At 38.3% G+C, this 17,550-nt stretch overlaps 2 protein-coding genes and 1 long non-coding RNA gene across 3 annotated transcripts; 1 reads left to right on the top strand and 2 right to left on the bottom strand.

Moving 5' to 3' along the window:
• Positions 1-3,283: 3,283 nt before the first annotated feature.
• Positions 3,284-9,109, bottom strand: LOC124394220 (tripartite motif-containing protein 16-like). Its single transcript, XM_046862356.1, has 6 exons — positions 8,594-9,109; positions 6,486-6,581; positions 6,107-6,340; positions 5,817-5,976; positions 5,431-5,490; positions 3,284-4,188 (listed from the first exon to the last, which is right to left on the bottom strand). Exons 1-6 carry the CDS (start codon positions 8,969-8,971, stop codon positions 3,662-3,664), a joined length of 1,455 nt encoding a protein of 484 aa, XP_046718312.1. The 5' UTR covers positions 8,972-9,109; the 3' UTR covers positions 3,284-3,661.
• A 2,378-nt stretch (positions 9,110-11,487) lies between these two features.
• On the bottom strand, positions 11,488-16,263 carry LOC124394219 (tripartite motif-containing protein 16-like). The gene is made up of 7 exons (XM_046862354.1): positions 16,179-16,263; positions 14,277-14,761; positions 13,430-13,525; positions 13,006-13,239; positions 12,689-12,848; positions 12,466-12,516; positions 11,488-12,324 (listed from the first exon to the last, which is right to left on the bottom strand). Exons 2-7 carry the CDS (start codon positions 14,637-14,639, stop codon positions 11,771-11,773), a joined length of 1,458 nt encoding a protein of 485 aa, XP_046718310.1. The 5' UTR covers positions 14,640-14,761; positions 16,179-16,263; the 3' UTR covers positions 11,488-11,770.
• LOC124394243 lies at positions 12,266-12,826 on the top strand. Its single transcript, XR_006927460.1, has 3 exons — positions 12,266-12,346; positions 12,588-12,673; positions 12,747-12,826. It is a non-coding gene; the product is annotated as an uncharacterized LOC124394243 (long non-coding RNA).
• Positions 16,264-17,550: the final 1,287 nt, after the last annotated feature.

The raw sequence follows: 17,550 nt of genomic DNA, 5'->3' as shown, positions 1-17,550 counted from the left end.
GTCTTCTTTATAAAAACCCCCACCTACACATCTACACACCTACACACCTACACACTTACAACAACGTTACATCCACAGATAGTTGCTCTTTTATATATATATATATATATATATATATATATATATATATATATATATATATATATATATATATATATTTTTTTTTTATTATTATTATTTTTTTACATAAAAGGTAAAAGCAGATTGGACATGGATTAGACACTGGATTAAAAATTACTTTCCTGGATTTGCTGGAAAAATTAGGAAAAAGGACGTCTGTTTTGACAACAACTAATATTTGTCCTTTAAGATATTCTGAAGAACAATCCTCTCAGTTCTGCCTTGATAAATGCATCATTGTCTATAAAATGCTTGATTGTCCCAACTATGAGGATTGGGATGATGATGATGGGGGATGATTAATCCCTGGCTGGATAATTATGTGTATGTGTGTGTTATTGTATGTGTGTTTTACTGAATTCTTAGATCCAGTTGTCTCTGATAGTGGTCCTGTTAATGATGGGCATCAAAGAAGATGCTTCATCTTCATGTTTGTGGTGGACATGCATATTCATTTTGTATGTCCATCACATGCATCATCCTTTACTCATAGAAGATCCAAAATATGATGGCTCCTTAGTTTAATTCGTTAATATTATAGATATTGTAGTTGTTACTTAATTAATATTGATTGATTAGTAATCTAATAAATTGTCACATTCAATTAAATTGATTAAATCAAATTAAGTAAATTAAAATTTTTTATTAATTAGTTTACATCATCAAGAAATATGATAAAATTATCAAGGATTTTCTATTGGAAGGAAAAAGACCCTGAATTAAAATGAGTAAGCTGATTCACCTGAAGGGGCAGAGGGGGCTTTGTCTCCGTTTATTCAAGTCTGTGGGGCAGTAATGGCGAGTCGAGGCGAGAGCAAGACGAGTTTCTCAAAGTGGAAATATGCTCATTATTTCACTTTAGTTGATCATAAAGACAAAAACTTTTTAGTCAAATGTAAGTTGTGTCTTTCTGGTTCGAAGCTCATATCTACTGTGATAAACAGCAACTCCAATCTGTTGAAGCTCCTCCAGGAACTCCATGCCTGAGGAGCTAGAAGTTAGAAGCTAAGTTCTGTTCTACATTGTTGATAGTTTTCATATTTCAGCTGTGAAAGGAACATTTTAAAGAGCTTAACACAAAAGCTTTTATGATGCAGAAGCCACTCGTTTTTGATTGTGAATCTATTATTCAGCTTGTTTTGTTCTTTATTTCAGAAATCCTTGTGATATATTCAGTTTGTGCTGCTCTGACTTTAATAAAACAGTGTTTAAACATTACTTTGTGTTTAAGTCAGTTTTGTGTTTGTGTAGATCATAACGCATAAAAGGGCATTAATGGGAAAAGTAAAGAAAGTTCTTCAAAAAAGTAACTAAAAAGTAACTTTTAACAGTAACGCATTACTTTTTGGTGAAAATAATCAACAAAGTAATTTTGTTATTTTTTGAATAAGTAACAAGTAACTGTAACTAGTTACTATTTTTTAGTAACTAGCACAACACTACAGGGAGTGCAGAATTATTAGGCAAGTTGTATTTTTGAGGATTAATTTTATTTGAGGATTTAATTTGAACAACAACCATGTTCTCAATGAACACAAAAAACTCATTAATATCAAAGCTGAATATTTTTGGAAGTAGTTTTTAGTTTTAGCTATTTTAGGGGGATATCTGTGTGTGCAGGTGACTATTACTGTGCATAATTATTAGGCAACTTAACAAAAAACAAATTTATACCCATTTCAATTATTTATTTTTACCAGTGAAACCAATATAACATCTCAACATTCACAAATATACATTTCTGACATTCAAAAACCAAACAAAAACAAATCAGTGACCAATATAGCCACCTTTCTTTGCAAGGACACTCAAAAGCCTGCCATCCATGGATTCTGTCAGTGTTTTGATCTGTTCACCATCAACATTGCGTGCAGCAGCAACCACAGCCTCCCAGACACTGTTCAGAGAGGTGTACTGTTTTCCTCCTTGTAAATCGCACATTTGATGATGGACCACAGGTTCTCAATGGGGTTCAGATCAGGTGAACAAGGAGGCCATATCATTAGATTTTCTTCTTTTATACCCTTTCTTGCCAGCCACGCTGTGGAGTACTTGGACGTGTGTGATGGAGCATTGTCCTGCATGAAAATCATGTTTTTCTTGAAGGATGCAGACTTCTTCCTGTACCACTGCTTGAAGAAGGTGTCTTCCAGAAACTGGCAGTAGGACTGGGAGTTCAGCTTGACTCCATCCTCAACCCGAAAAGGCCCCACAAGCTCATCTTTGATGATACCAGCCCAAACCAGTACTCCACCTCCACCTTGCTGGCGCCTGAGTCGGACTGGAGCTCTCTGCCCTTTACCAATCCAGCCACGGGCCCATCCATCTGGCCCATCAAGACTCACTCTCATTTCATCAGTCCATAAAACCTTAGAAAAATCAGTCTTGAGATATTTCTTGGCCCAGTCTTGACGTTTCAGCTTGTGTGTCTTGTTCAGTGGTGGTCGACTTTCTGCCTTTCTTACCTTGGCCATGTCTCTGAGTATTGCACACCTTGTGCTTTTGGGCACTCAGTGATGTTGCAGCTCTGAAATATGGCCAAACTGGTGGCAAGTGGCATCTTGGCAGCTGCACGCTTGACTTTTCTCAGTTCACGGGCAGTTATTTTGCGCCTTGGTTTTCCACACGCTTCTTGCGACCCTGTTGACTATTTTGAATGAAACGCTTGATTGTTCGATGATCACGCTTCAGAAGCTTGGCTATTTTAAGACTGCTGCATCCCTCTGCAATATATCTCACTATTTTTGACTTTTCTGAGCCTGTCAAGTCCTTCTTTTGACCCATTTGCCAAAGGAAAGGAAGTTGCCTAATAATTATGCACACCTGATATAGGGTGTTGATGTCATTAGACCACACCCTTCTCATTACAGAGATGCACATCACCTAATATGCTTAATTGGTAGTAGGCTTTCCAGCCTATACAGCTTGGAGTAAGACAACATGCATAACGAGGATGATGTGGTCAAAATACTCATTTGCCTAATAATTCTGCACTCCTGTATATATATATATATATATATATATATATATATATATATATATATATATATATATATATATATATATATCTATATATATATATATATATATATTTGCACTGTATATTAAGCAGTTACTCATATAGAAGTTCTGAAGTTTAGTGTGAAAAATATTTTTCCTGCATTGCAAGTTCTCCACCATTTGTGCCACAGTGAAATTAGGAATAAATCACTGGTTTAAACACTTATGGAAAGTGTGGAAAGTATAAGTAAATATAAAATCATTAAGCAAAAAAATTTTCATGTTTTTTTAACTTTTACATTTTTATTTTGAATTTAAACCTTTATTTAAACCATACAGGAGTAAATTGCCTAAAACTTACTATCAACACATTTCTTTTAATAAGATATTTATAAGTAATTATACAGTTAGCAACATTTATCAAAAAAATATCATGCAAAAAAAACCCAAATATATTAAAAAATGTGTTTCACACGGGCCGTTTCCATCAACAGCAAGTTCTGCAAGAATTCGATTTACAGTTAAACTTTCGATACTTCAACTAACAATCACATAATCTCACAGCTGAATAAAAATTACACACACTAAACCCTGGGTATAGCGGCTGAGTGAAGGTGGTTTGGACTCTGTGGAGGAGACTCATGGGGTCAGAGACGTTGTAGAAGGACAGAGTTCCTGCACTGTGATCCACATACACTCCTATTCTATGGGACACAGGACTTGGGAGCACAGTATTTTTGTTGTTATGCCAAAACGAGACTGAGGAAGGAGAACACAACAAACTCCAGGACTGACTGTTGCGTCCAAACAAACTTTCATCACCGTCTCCTTTCCGGCGGATGTCTTTATATGAGACTGATATCTCCACACCCACCCCGCTCCACTCCACCTCCCAGTAACCACGCCCACACACACTCTCTTTACACAACACCTGAGACTTGAAGTCAAATTTCTCTGGATGATCAGAGTATCGTTGTTTTGCCTTTCCATGTGTTGCGACTCTGTTCTCCTCAGATAGAAGGATCTGATGATGTGCCCTGTTGGGATCCAGAGTTAGATGAATTGAATCTGAAACAAAACAACAAAATGTCCACAGTTGATTAATCGCAAGAGTAGCTTTCAATGTATTCAATCCCCGTACAAGTCATCTTGTGGATTCCAAATTGCACACACCCATTCACAATTTCTAGAACCGGCTTTTGCTGAATTAGCGTCTTTCAATCGTTTGGGGTGAGTTCCTAGCAGCTTTGCACATAGATAGAATCACACCACTTATTGGGGTGTCCAAACTCTTTGATATACGACTTACACTGTAAATTTCCAAAGAGAATACTGAACAGTTTTCCACTTTCCCTTAATACATTTGAAATGAGCTTTGGATCAGAGATGATGGTGGTGTTTCTGAATCATGTTCACGCATGCCTTCTTCTTCTTCGCATGATAGAGATTTAACCTGCATTTGTGGATAAAATGGAAAACTCTTCACAGAAAATGATTTCCGGAGGTCTTAATGGGCTCCGTGATTTCCATTACAGAATTATCACTGGTGCAATCACTGATCAACACTTTGATCCCTTTTGCTCCAGATATTTGAAACATTTGATGATAATTTGTAGCGTAAATAATGAGAGGTAATTGTTTTGCAATTTGATGTAGAGAAACATTATTCTGAAATTGTTCCACAATTTCACATCTTCATTTTGCAGAGACTCTGCCTTTTAAGATACACTAAAAAACTTTCTTTCGGCTTCTCCCATTAGGGGGCGCCACAGCAGATCATCCGTATTCATGATCCGCATGTTTGATTTGGCACGTTTTTACGCTGGATGCGCTTCCTATCACAACCCTCCCCATTTATCCGGGGTTGGGACCGGCACTAAGAGTGGCTGGGGTTGGTTCCCTGACCGGGGATTGAACCCGGGCCACAGCGGTGAGAGCGCCGCATCCTAACCACTAGACCACCAGGGGGCCTTCTATTTAATAAAATAGCAAAATGTTTCTTTAACTATTTCATTTGAATAACACATTTTTTTCCAGACTCTTGTTGTCCCCATACAATTTAAAGACGTGTTGCAGCCATTCAATTTCAAACGATCTTATTGTTTAACTTAAATCGGTACATCTCCTCATTTTCAGCATTTGATATATTTTTTGTTTGTATTGTGAATAAAATATGAGTTTATGAGATTCGCCAATTCTCATAAACCATAACTCATAATCCAAAACTTTTTTTGGAACTGTGGCCATAAAAATTGCACATCATTGTGTAAAATAGGCCTGTGTGTGTGTGTGTGTGTGTGTTACACCTACGCTTCAGAAAAACATCTCTGCCTTGTGGTTTTGAGCATAACATCATCTGAATTGCTGTAGCTGTGGAGACACAGACAAAATGGAGAATGATGAGAGTTTTGATTCATTATTGTTCTCAGACAGACACTTGGACACAGTTGGACCTCAGGCAAGATATCTGACAGCGCAAATTTTACCATATGACAACAATCCCTTTGCCCAGGTGAAGCTCTGAGAAGTTTCTGATGCTCCTCATGCAAATGCTGGTCATTTACAAGGTCAGTGTTAATGTATTGGTGTAAAGTTAGTCTTTATCCTGCTTACTTCATATTCTTGTTACAGGAATTTATTAATGCAGTCTCTCTTTGCTCCCGAGAAAAAGCTTCCAGCAGAAAAAGTTCTCTTACCATGTGGAAGGATTTTGTTGAATTCCTCACAACAGAGTTCCAAGACTCGTTTTTTTAGATTCAAGACAGATGTCTTCACACCATCAAATGAAAGTTGTTGGTTGACGGTGAAGCTGGGTGAGTTGCCAGATCCAGGAGAAACACAAAGAAACGGAAATCTCTACAGATCATAGAGAAGGAGAAAAGTGTAGGAGAGAAACGAATGAATCTCAGACTGAATCGGACCAAAGACACACTTGTGATGCTGTAATGAGCTTTTAGGAGCTTGTAGATCAGACAGTGAGTGTTACCTGGAGAAAGTGGAAGTGATCAGGTGTGTGTGAAAGCTGCTCCAGCTCACTGATTCTCGTCTGAAGATCAGCGATCTCCTGCTCCAGTTGCTTCAGGGGTTGTTCTGCTCGACTCAGTTCAGCTTTTTCCCGAGCTCTGATCAGCTCCGTCACGTCCGAGCGCTTTTTCTCTATGGAACTGATTATCTCAGTAAAGATCTTCTCAGTATCATCTACTGCTTCCTGTGAACGCTTCTGTTACAGCACATACAAAACATTTTGTTATTTAAAAAGCAAGTCTTCGTCTAACTCTGATACTGTATCAGTGAAAGACAGTGTGTGTGTGTGTGTGTGTGTGTGTGTGTATTTTCAGGGGTTTCATTTGAATTACTTTTCACACCTTGATAGTTTCCACAGTTTGTTTCAGGTCCTTCACCTTCTTCTGCTTCTCCTGGATCCTCTCCTGGAATTGTATCTGCTTGTCCTCGATCTCATTCTGTGACCAAATAAAACAGAATGATGCATGTTTGTATTAACAGTTCAGTGTGTCAGTGTTATCTGCAAATAAAAAGGTGTGGTTCACACTTGCTCTACAGATTTTCGCTGGAAGTGGATGGAGCTATAATGAATAGACATTCAGTGTTGAAGATGAGGATGAGGTTCCCTCTAAAGGTCTGGTTCCTCTCAAGGTTCCTACCTCATGCTATCTCAGGGAGTTTTTCCTTCACCACAGTCACCACTGATACACTCACTAAGGACAAACTTATAGGCACTAAGATCATACATGCTTTTATATAACTTTATAACCGCTTTATCTCTCTAAAGCTGCTTTGAGACCGCGTGCGCTGTTAAACGCGCTCTACAGATAAAAATGAATTGATTTGTGAGTCCATCAAGGCTTTACTGCAAGTCAAAACCAAAGGCTTGGGAGCAGGTGGCTGATAGCTTTCAATAGCAAAACCCGAATAAAAGCGCAAGAAAGAACATGACAGAGAACCATCATGGTTAATTACAATCGCAGTGTGAATTCAATTCTGCACTCATTATGAGGTCTGGATTTGTTTGAAAATGGTGTCTGGGAGTAATTAATTATAATTTCTTTATTCAGTACACAGTACACGCTCTTATACATATACTAATTGTCCGTCTTCAAATGATGGGTGAAGTCCCACCTTTTAAACTAGCGCTTTAACCTACTGAACCAGCGTTGGTGGATTGATTTGTTGCTAGAGACTCAAAGCACTTTTGTACGTCGCTCTGGATACGGGTGTCTGCTAAATGCTGTAAATATAAATGTGGGCTTGGGCAAGTCCCTCAGTCCTTCATATTTCTTCCTTATGGACTTACCATTAATTTACATCTTTCTTTTTCACTGGCGATTGTAGTACGATGGCTTCTTTAATTAATTAGCGTGTAGGGCGTGCTAATCACGTGACCCCCTTATATAGGAGCAGGTGAGGTTTCGGGGCCTACTATACAGTGGCCGAGAAGTGCAAAACACATTAACAAATCCGAAACCAAAATAACAAATGCAAAACCAAATGCATTTTATATTTTCTTTCACAAAAGCCCTTAAAGTGATTAAAAACAAAAATGCAATGAATCTTTTGTCCTTTATAGAAAAATATGATTTACAGAATAAACCATAGCCCTGTTTTAACTTTTTTTACTTTAATTGTATTATTATTATTATTATAAATTGTATTTATTTATCTATTTTTTCACTCTTTCCCGTAAATATGTGTATATATTTGTATTTTCATGCACCTGTTCTGTGTATTGTAATGTAAATTGTACTTGTTATTGCCATGTTGTTTGTATATGGTTAATTACTTTAAAAAAAAAGAAAGAAAGAAAAAAAAGAAAAAAATAAGACTGTTGAACTTCCTGTATATTTTTGAATGACAGGTGTCTCGTCCAATGATTTGTAAGTTTCAATTCACAAACGATACCTACCTTTTCCAGTTGTTTGAATTGTCATTGTGTTTTTGGATTTGTTAATGTGTTTGATGAGTGTTTAATGAGTAAGACAAACCGGAAAAGGGAGGTATAGTTTGTGAATGGAAACTTACAGATCATTGGACGAGACACCTGTCATTTAAGATATACAGGTGAATGACAGGTGTCTCGTCCAATGATCGGTAAGTTTCCATTCACCAACTAACTAAATCTATGTATAATAAAAATGACTTTGGTGGTAATTGTGTCTTTTCTTGTCACTTGTCAGTTTAGTTGGAAGCATCATGTCAAATCATTAGGTGCAGGTGAAGCCTCCCGGCCACACAAAGTTTCCACAACTGGGCTTTACAAAGACTTACACTCATACTATTCATTTTCTCAGGCTGAACACAATTACCACCGACGTCAATTTTATTATACATATTATAAATATTAACACAATATTCACTCTTCTGTACCAACAACCCTTCAATTTCTAACACAAAAATAATATCACAGTAAATGATATTCACATAGAAACTTGGCAGAAAACAAAGATAAATTTCTCACCTGTTTTTTATTCCTTTCATCTTCAGTCAGAACAGTTTTGTGGCCTTTATGATCCTTCATCATACACAAGTAACAGATGAAGCTTTGGTCAGTATGACAGTAGAGCTCGATCAGTTTGCCATGCTGACAGCAGATCTTCTCTTGGAGATCTACACAGGCTTCAACTAACTTGTGCCTCTTAAAGGTCTCAGACTGATAGTGAGGTTTAAGATGATCTTCACAGTAGGAGGCCAGACACACCAGACAGGAATTGGTGGCCTTGCGTTTTCTCCCAATACAGAAATCACACTCGACATCTCCAGGTCCAGCATCTCCAGGTCCAGGTCCACAGTCAGCAGAAGAAGCATTTTGGGGTTCAGTATTCATCATTTTAGCCATCAAAGTTTTTCTTGGAGTGAAAATCTCTCAAAACAATTAAACTGATCCTGATGTTTTCAAATAATACAGTATGTTTCTGCCTGCACGCACTGAAAAAGAGAGAAAGAGACAGAGAGAGAGAGAGAGAGAGAGAGAGAGAGAGGGTTGAAAGAGAAAGGGAGGAGCTTGCATTTGCAGTTTCGTTTACTCATAAAAAAACTTCAGGGTGTGTCGAATCATGTGACAGGAAATGTGGTTATGGGCAGAGATGGAAAAGTCCACACATCCTTCACTCAGTAAAAGTGCAGATACTCATGATATAAAAGACTCTGGTAAAAGCTAAAGTTCTGACTGCACTTTTTCACTCAAGCTAAGGTAAAGAAGTTTGGGCTCCGACATGTTCTTCAGTAAAAAGTAGTGGTTATTACTACCTGTTTTAGTGTCACGCTGGAAACTGAACCTCACATCATATTAATATATTAATATAAAATAATTTCTAATGTTGTTCTCTAATGAATGTATCCAGACTGAAGATCCACCATATAAAACACCAGCCGAGAAAAGATGATGATGATCACTTGATCAGGAATGTCTCTGTTCTCACTCATGTTCTCATCAATGACTCCCTCTGTCTCATCCACGTTAACCCCAGACTTCTTACTGCCTTCTGCCTGCTCATTGTGAGCTTCAGAAACTAGTCTACGTCTGTGGTGTGTGAGAGGAAATGATGCACCAGTGGATTAAAAAAGCTGCACAATGACAAGAAACAGGTTGATCTGCTGAAAACGGAGCAGTGAGAAGAATAATATTGGCATTTCAACAAATAGATTAAAACTAAAGTAACGAGTCTGTTTTCAAAATGTAAGAAGTAGAAAGTACAGATGTTTGTGTAAAAATGTACTGAGTGAAAGTAAAAAGTTATCAGAAGAATAAATAATGAAGTAAAATACTGATATCAGAAAAATCTACTGAAGTACAGGAATGAAGTATTTACTTCCCACTTCTGGGCTGCATTGAGCCACAACAGAGGGGTTAAAGCTGATCTAGGAGATCGATCTGGACTGTAATAAATGCATACAACATTTATTAACGTTATAAACGTATATAAACTGCTACAATGGCTTATGGCTGCAGTGATTATGAACAAGTGTCCATCAGTGAACAGTTGATAACTTCAACAGTGATGGAACTGTAATGAATGGACATTTAGTGCTGAGAATGAGGATGAGGATGGTTCCCTTTTTAAGTGCGGTTCCCCTCAAGTTTTTTACTCTTACCATTTCAGAGAGTTTTTCATTGCCGTTGTCACCACCGACTCACTCTTTAAATGTTAACGTAATTAATTTCTTATTTATGAGGCTGAGATGTATATTTGTAATCTGTTTATTTCTGTAAATCTGCTTTGGGTCAATGTTAAAAGCGCTATATAATTTCAATTGAATTAATTAAATTCCGACGCCCTCTCGAGGCAAGGGCTGAGGGTTAGGGTTAGGGTTAGGGTTTAAGGTTAGGGTTAGAGGTGGTGAAGCAGATATGGCGAGGTTTTACAGAGCACAGGTGGATCTGTTTGTGTCCCCTGTGGTTCTCCCTTGCTCACCCAGCCTTTTTGGGGTTGGACGCCATGGTACAGATGTGGCCAAGGCTATGCCTGTACGCCTTTCCCCATCACGCTGCTCCTGGAAGTTCTGGAGAGAGTTTGCTGGGGTGGATTCCGTCTCCTCGTGGTTGCACCTTGATGGACGGTCAGACCATGGTTCATGGACCTAGTGTCCCTCCTCAAGGAACCTCCTCGGGAGATTCCTCACAGGAGGGATCTTCTCTTCCAGGCAGGGGGCACCTTGGTTCACCCCTGCCCGAAGATTTGGAGGCGGTGGCTGTGGCAGCCTCTACGGCCGGGTCCACTAGAGTCCCACTCCAGGACATCTGCAACGCTGCAAGCTGGTCCACCCCGCTCTACCTTCAGGTTCTATAATCTTGACCTTAGAGCCAGTCCCGGCTCCTCTGTTCTGAGCTCTGGCTGTGCTCTTTCACACTAGGCAGGGACTGTTCAGTGCGGCATGATTGGACTCTTGTTCTCAAAGCATTGTGTCCCTGAAAAGGGACCTCCCTAGGTTACATATGTAGCCCTAGTTCCCTGAGGGAACGAAACGCTGCGTCTCTGAGCCACACTCCCTGCATTCCTACCGCTCTTCTCTTCTCTTTGCAGAAGCTAGCATTGGCTCCACCGCTTACACTCTTTGTAGCTTTCTGGACCTTTCACAGGCACTGTATATTAATCAATTACTCATATAGAAGTTTTGAAGAAAAGCTTTTGGGACACGGGGTTAATTTGAGTGTGGCTGATTTTGTGTGTGGTATATTCGGGTTGTAGTTGTAAATGCTTTCATTTCATATTGCATTATGATTATTTTATTGTCTAATAACGTGACTAAATTGGTTTTGCTCCATTTCAAGTAGAAAGCTGGTGTGGAAAGAAGGTGTATAATTGCTGGCTTACTTATATAATCATTCATCATTAAAATGCAAAAGGTTTTTAACTGTTTTTTTATTCAGAATATTCATTTAAACCCTCCTTTAAATCACACAGGAGTAAATTGCTGGACACTTACTATCAACAGATTTCGCTTGATAAGATATTTCACAGTAATGAATTAAAAAGGTTGTAACATTTCTCCAAAGCAATATCATGAAAGATACATGTAGGATAACAAATGTGTTTTTACACACAGTAAGATCTGTTTCCATGAACAGCAAGTTCAGCAAAAATGTAAAGTACATACACCGTTAGAGTATTACACATTCTAGTATTACATTAGAGTATTACACATTCTTTTGTGCTTTAACAAACATCTTATCACCTAATCTCACAGCTGAATGATAATAACACACACTGAACCCCGGGTATAGCGGCTGAGTGAAGGTGGTGTGGACTCTGTGGAGGAGTCTCATGGTGTCAGAGACGTTGTAGAAGGACAGAGTTCCTGCACTGTGATCCACATACACTCCTATTCTATAGGACGCAGGACTTGGGAGCACAGTCTTTATGTTGTTGTGCCAAAACGAGACTAAGGAAGGAGAACACCACAAACTCCAGGACTGACTGTTGCGTCCAAACACACTTTCATCACCATCTCCTTTCCGGCGGATGTCTTTATATGAGACTGATATCTCCACACCCATCCTGTTCCACTCCACCTCCCAGTAACCACGCCCACACACACTCTCTTTACACAACAGTTGAGGTTTGAAGTCAAATCTCTCTGGATGATCAGAGAATCGTTGGGCTGCCCTTTCACGTCTCACGACTCTGTTCTCCTCAGATAGAAGGAGTTGTTTATGTGCTGTGTTTGGATCCAGAGTAAGATGAATGAAATCTAAGAAACAACATGTCCACAGGTGATTAGCTTTCAGTGTATTCATTGGATTCCAAAGATGGCACATGCTTCGTATGTGTTTGTGTGTGTGTGTGTGTGTGTGTGTGTGTGTGTGTGTGTGTGTGTGTGTGTTACACACACCTTTCAGAAAATCATCTCTGCCGTCTGGTTTTGAAAGTAAAAACGTTCTAACTGTGGAAACAAAATGGAGATTGAACAATAACGTTGAAACAGTGAGAATTTTGATTCCTTATTGCCCTCAGACAGACACTTGGAGTAGGATTGGATTTGGAGCCTCAAAGAAGATACTGGACATTGGGCAGCATTTCAGAAAAAATATTTCCAGAAGGTAAATGTCTCTTACCATGTGGATAGATGTTCTTGAATTCCTCCTGACAGATTTTCTTGACTCGCTTTTTCAGATTTGAAACAGATTTCCTCACTTCATCAAATGAGGGATGATGATTGATGGTGAAGCTGGGTGAGCCGTCACATTCAGGAGAAACACAGAGAGACGGGAAACTCTACAGAGGGGAAACACATCATAGACGAGAGAAACGAATGAATCTCAGACTATATCGGGACAAAGACACACTTCTGATCTCAGACAGGAACATTTATTGTTGAGGGGGAAACTTTGTGAGGAACAGCGCCCTCTGTAGATTAGACAGTGAGTGTTACCTGGAGAAAGTGGATGTGATCAGGTGTGTGTGAAAGCTGCTCCAGATCACTGACTCTCCTCTGAAGATCAGAAATTTCCTGCTTCAGTTGCTCTCGAAAATGTTGATTTTGATTCAAATCAGCTTTCTCCTGATTTCTGATCAGCTCCGTCACCTCTGAGCGCCTTTTCTTCATGGAGATGATCAGCTCAGTAAAGATCTCCTCATTATCATCCACTGCTGCTTGGTAACGTGTCTGTTAGAGCACAAACACACAGATGTCGCAACTCTTCATGTTATTGTGATACCAGAAAAAGAAAGAGAAAGAGCTAGAGGGAGAGTTGTTTGTGTTTGCAGTTTCATTTTCCCAGAAAGAGCTTTCTGGTTCTGGGTGTTTTGTAATCTTGTGACTGTTTACAGGGTTTTTATGGGAATTCCGTTCATACCTGGATACTTTCCCTAGTCTGTTTGAGTTCCTGCACCTTCTTCTGCTTCTCCTGGATCCTCTGCTGGAATTTCATCTGCTTGTCCTTTAGCTCATTCTGAGACCAAATAAAACACATGTATGCATTTCTTAACTAGGGATGAGCAGTATTTATGATAGATGTGTTTAAAATACGTATTTTAAATATAAAATAGGATTTTGTAATTTGTATTTGAGAGAGTGGATGAAAACGGCTTCATATTGTGTATCAAAATACTTTTTGCATTTTTGTGGTTTTAAAATACTGTTAAATACTTTGTAAGAAGTTCTACATGATGACATCATAAAAATGCAGCCTCTGATTGGTGCCTACTTAGTATTTTGCTCAGACTTGTTGATCAGAACAGAAAATTTATCCATATGGAAAAAGGTGGTGAAGAAACCTGCAGCTAACAGCTTTCAAACATGATCGTCTGATGATCGATAAATAAATATTTGATTGCCGAATATTGTACCCTAATTCAAGTAGCTGTTTAGTAGGATCATGATTTGGCAGACCACTGCATGAACCAAACATAATATATTATATTTATGATTAACAATCAGATGATTAATTAGTTAGAAACTGCAGGTGCCATCAGTCGTTTTCTGATGAAGGACTTGTTTGTTATTGAGTTGATGTTACTGATGTAAATCAGCCCTTCGTTATCAAACACCAGACTAAATTAGGACACAATTATAAATCATTCACAAACTGTTAAACATTAAACTGTTGCTTGCTTTAAAAGGTTTTCATTTTTGATTTTAGGTTTTGAACTAGATTTTGTATAAATGTACTCAAGAAAAGTTTAACAAAAAGTAGTTCTCACCTGTTTTTTATTCCTTTCATCTTCAGCTGGAACAGTTTCATGGCCTTTATGTTCTTTCATCGTACAAAAGTAACAGATGAAGCTTTGGTCAGTACGGCAGTAGATCTCCATCAGTTTGTCGTGCTGAGAGCAGATCTTCTCTTGGAGATCTGCACAGGCTTCAACTAACTTGTGTTTCTTAAAAGCCTGAGACTGATAGTGAGGTTTAAGATGATCTTCACAGTAGGAGGCCAGACACACCAGACAGGAATTGGTGGCTTTGCGTTTTCTCCCAATGCAGGCATCACACTCCACAGGTCTAGCATCTCCAGGTCCAGCTCCATAGTGCGCAGAAGAAGCAGCTTGGGGTTCATTGTTCATCATTTCAGCCAGTAAGTTTTCCTGTATAGGATAGGACTTGGAGTCGAAGAGTCTCTACAATGGATAATTAAATTGATCCTGATGCGTTGAATTGCTGGCCTTTGTAATGTTCCTGCCTGCTCACACTGAGGAAAACACCGAGATATATAGGGAGGGAAAGAGGGAGAGAGAGGGAGGTGTGTTTGCATTTGCAGTGAGTTTCAGTTTCTCAAAAAAGACCTCAGTGCAGGGGCGTAGTCATCATTTCAAAAGTAGGAGGGACGAAATGTCTAGTGTTACCTGTTTGTTTTTTCAGTTAACCCTTGTGTAATTGACAGGTTTTATTTTTAATCATATTGTTTTGCTTTATATGCTTTATGATTATATATGATTAAAAAACAGAAAGAAAGAAAGAAAGAAAAAAAGAAAGAAAGAAAGAAAGAAAGAAAGAAAGAAAGAAAGAAAGAAAGAAAGAAAGAAATACAACAGCTTGCCACTGGGACAGGACCCTTAAAAGGACATCTTTGTACCTTATTTACCCCAAAAATGTATAGTTGTACATTAAGGTACACATTGGTACTCTAAGGTAGTAATGTGAACCTTTTTGAGTATAAAGTACAAAGATGTCCTTATAATGGTACTAAGAGTATACTGTTTACATATTTCACATTGTATTGTGTGTATGCACAGCACACGGCACACAGTAATGGAGACTTTCACATTCAAATAATACTTCATTTTGTTCTCTTCTACAGTCCATGTTTCAGGAAGAAAACAAGTCATTCAAAACAAACTACTGAAAGAAAATATGTATTGAACTCAACTGACAAACATGTCAAGACCCGATATCAGTGAGATGAAATAAACATTTAGTGTCACTTCTTTTAAGCTTCCTGTCTGGTTTGTTTAAAAATAGTAGCTTTTAACACAGTGTTAAAGCGAACATAGATCTCAATATATAAAGCTACTTAAAACTGCCAAAAGTGTTTCTGCGACGTTCCTTCCCATCTAACAGCTGAGTAATCATTTCCCTATTTATATTGTCAGTTTTGTCACTGTGGATGTGACACACAGCAACACTGTTTAGACGGGACTGTGTCAATAGTGACATACAGAAGAAAATAAATTAAGCACACTGCTGGACATTACCCAATAATTTGTATCCTAAATTGTTTAACACTTTAGTATGGGGAATGTATTCACTATTAACTTTGACATTCGCCTCAAACTCTTAATTTACTGCTTATTAGCTTTAAAGGTAGTGGTTGTAGTTAAGTTTAGGTATTAGGTAGGATTATGGGATGCAGAATATGGTCATAAAGGATAAGGAATGAATATGTGCTTTCTAAGTCGCCTACTAATAAACAGCCAATGTGCAGTTGTTCATCATACTAATCTGTTACATATTTATTTCTATATTTTACTAATTACATTTTTTATGATTGGTCCATATATAATCCTACAAACACTTGTGTATAAATAGATTATACATTATAAAATGTAAAAAAAAAAAAAAAAAAAAGGCAATAGCAGCCAGGTGTTAAAAGCCACATCTGTTCTCACCTGTAAAGTTTCTTGTGTAACATCCTGAATCTGCCCTGACAAACCGAGGCTGTCTGTTTCTTGCTCATTCTTGACAACACATTAAAATGTAAAATTAGTGCAATAATGAAAGAGCAGCCCATAAAATAAAGATCAGTTCCTATCAGCATACTGTAACGTTTCCCCTGTGATCTACACTCATTCACCGGACTACATTACCCAGCATCCTTTGCACCTCGTCATCCACCATGTTTGTTTCCGGTCTTCACCTGTCTGTTCACCTGGACTCTATTTATACTCATCACCACTGTCTTTATTCAGTGTCGGTTATCATCTTTACTACGGTGTATGTGTGTGTGATTTACCTGCTCCTTATTATTAAAATCACATCTTTAATGTTACTATTTGTTGTCCTCGCCTCTCCGTGTACATACCGTGACACACAGAGTTAAACATGCTGTACAATCTCACTTCAACATTATCTATATTCTTATTTAATGGGTTTTAATATCAGACTTGTTAAAAGACATTATAAAAGAGTTTAAGGAAAATACACAGAAAAAAGTGAATGTCCAAGCAGCTATTTTTCCTTATAATCCTTTAAAACTTGCTAATTATTCAACAAGAGCAACAGGCAGAGTTACTAAACATTGTGCAACACAATTCGGATACCATATGCAACTTACACTGCTTGACTTTTTTGTAAAAAAGGAGTGAAGCGGTTTTTCCTGCTTTGAGCTCATCGCAACCGAATGTTGGATCGCGCGCGGGACCGCGGATGCGACTCGAGCTACAGTACTGGGGCGCGTGACAAATGAGTGACTGATTGCCATGGACACGTGAACGTCATGTATAGACTATCTTGTCTCTTTGAATTTTAAATCACTCTGCATTAATATACATTGCTCCATTAAAACCTCAACATGTCGTGAACACACACTCTCCATTAAAAAAGTGAGGGGGACGAATTTACTTTTTATAAAAAGTGCGGGGGACTTCATCATCTATAACTTAATATCTTTTGGCGCAATATCAACTTTATTTAAAGTGAATAAAATACCCTAGTTAATGGAGCTCAACATGAATTGAGCCGCAGACACACACCTGACCCGCAGGTGAGATGAACTGGGAAAGCAGGCAGTGGGTCAAACCACTGTGAGGAAGGGGAGGGGGGGGAACGCAACTGTTTCTAAATGCATTTTTTGCGTTTGTTTATTTTTCTACTTACACAATTATTTAGGTATACATACATATATTTTTTACAATAGAGAGTGCAATATTTTTAAAATAATTTTTGGGGGAAATAATTCCCCAAAAATGCCCCCAAAAAATAAGGGATGCAACTCACGCTTTTGTCTTTTCTCGCATCACCTATAGGTGTCACTATTTCTCC

This window comes from Silurus meridionalis, chromosome 12 (assembly GCF_014805685.1).
Source record: "Silurus meridionalis isolate SWU-2019-XX chromosome 12, ASM1480568v1, whole genome shotgun sequence".
Taxonomy (NCBI): domain Eukaryota; kingdom Metazoa; phylum Chordata; class Actinopteri; order Siluriformes; family Siluridae; genus Silurus; species Silurus meridionalis.
The sequence above is the reverse complement of the archived record's forward strand: the minus strand, read 5'-3'. Positions and strand labels throughout refer to the sequence as shown.

What these genes read in the sequence shown, in the direction of transcription:
- LOC124394220 (XM_046862356.1), bottom strand. Translation starts at nt 8,971, where the DNA reads ATGGCTAAAATGATGAATACTGAACCCCAAAATGCTTCTTCTGCTGAC. An exon ending in ATCACTTCCACTTTCTCCAG is followed by an intron (nt 5,977 to 6,106) that starts GTAACACTCACT and finishes TATGATCTGTAG; the next exon opens with AGATTTCCGTTTCTTTGTGT. An exon ending in CAACAAAATCCTTCCACATG is followed by an intron (nt 5,491 to 5,816) that starts GTAAGAGAACTT and finishes GTGTCTCCACAG; the next exon opens with CTACAGCAATTCAGATGATG.
- LOC124394219 (XM_046862354.1), bottom strand. Translation starts at nt 14,639, where the DNA reads ATGATGAACAATGAACCCCAAGCTGCTTCTTCTGCGCACTATGGAGCT. An exon ending in CAAGAACATCTATCCACATG is followed by an intron (nt 12,517 to 12,688) that starts GTAAGAGACATT and finishes TTGTTTCCACAG; the next exon opens with TTAGAACGTTTTTACTTTCA. An exon ending in CAGAGATGATTTTCTGAAAG is followed by an intron (nt 12,325 to 12,465) that starts GTGTGTGTAACA and finishes GTTGTTTCTTAG; the next exon opens with ATTTCATTCATCTTACTCTG.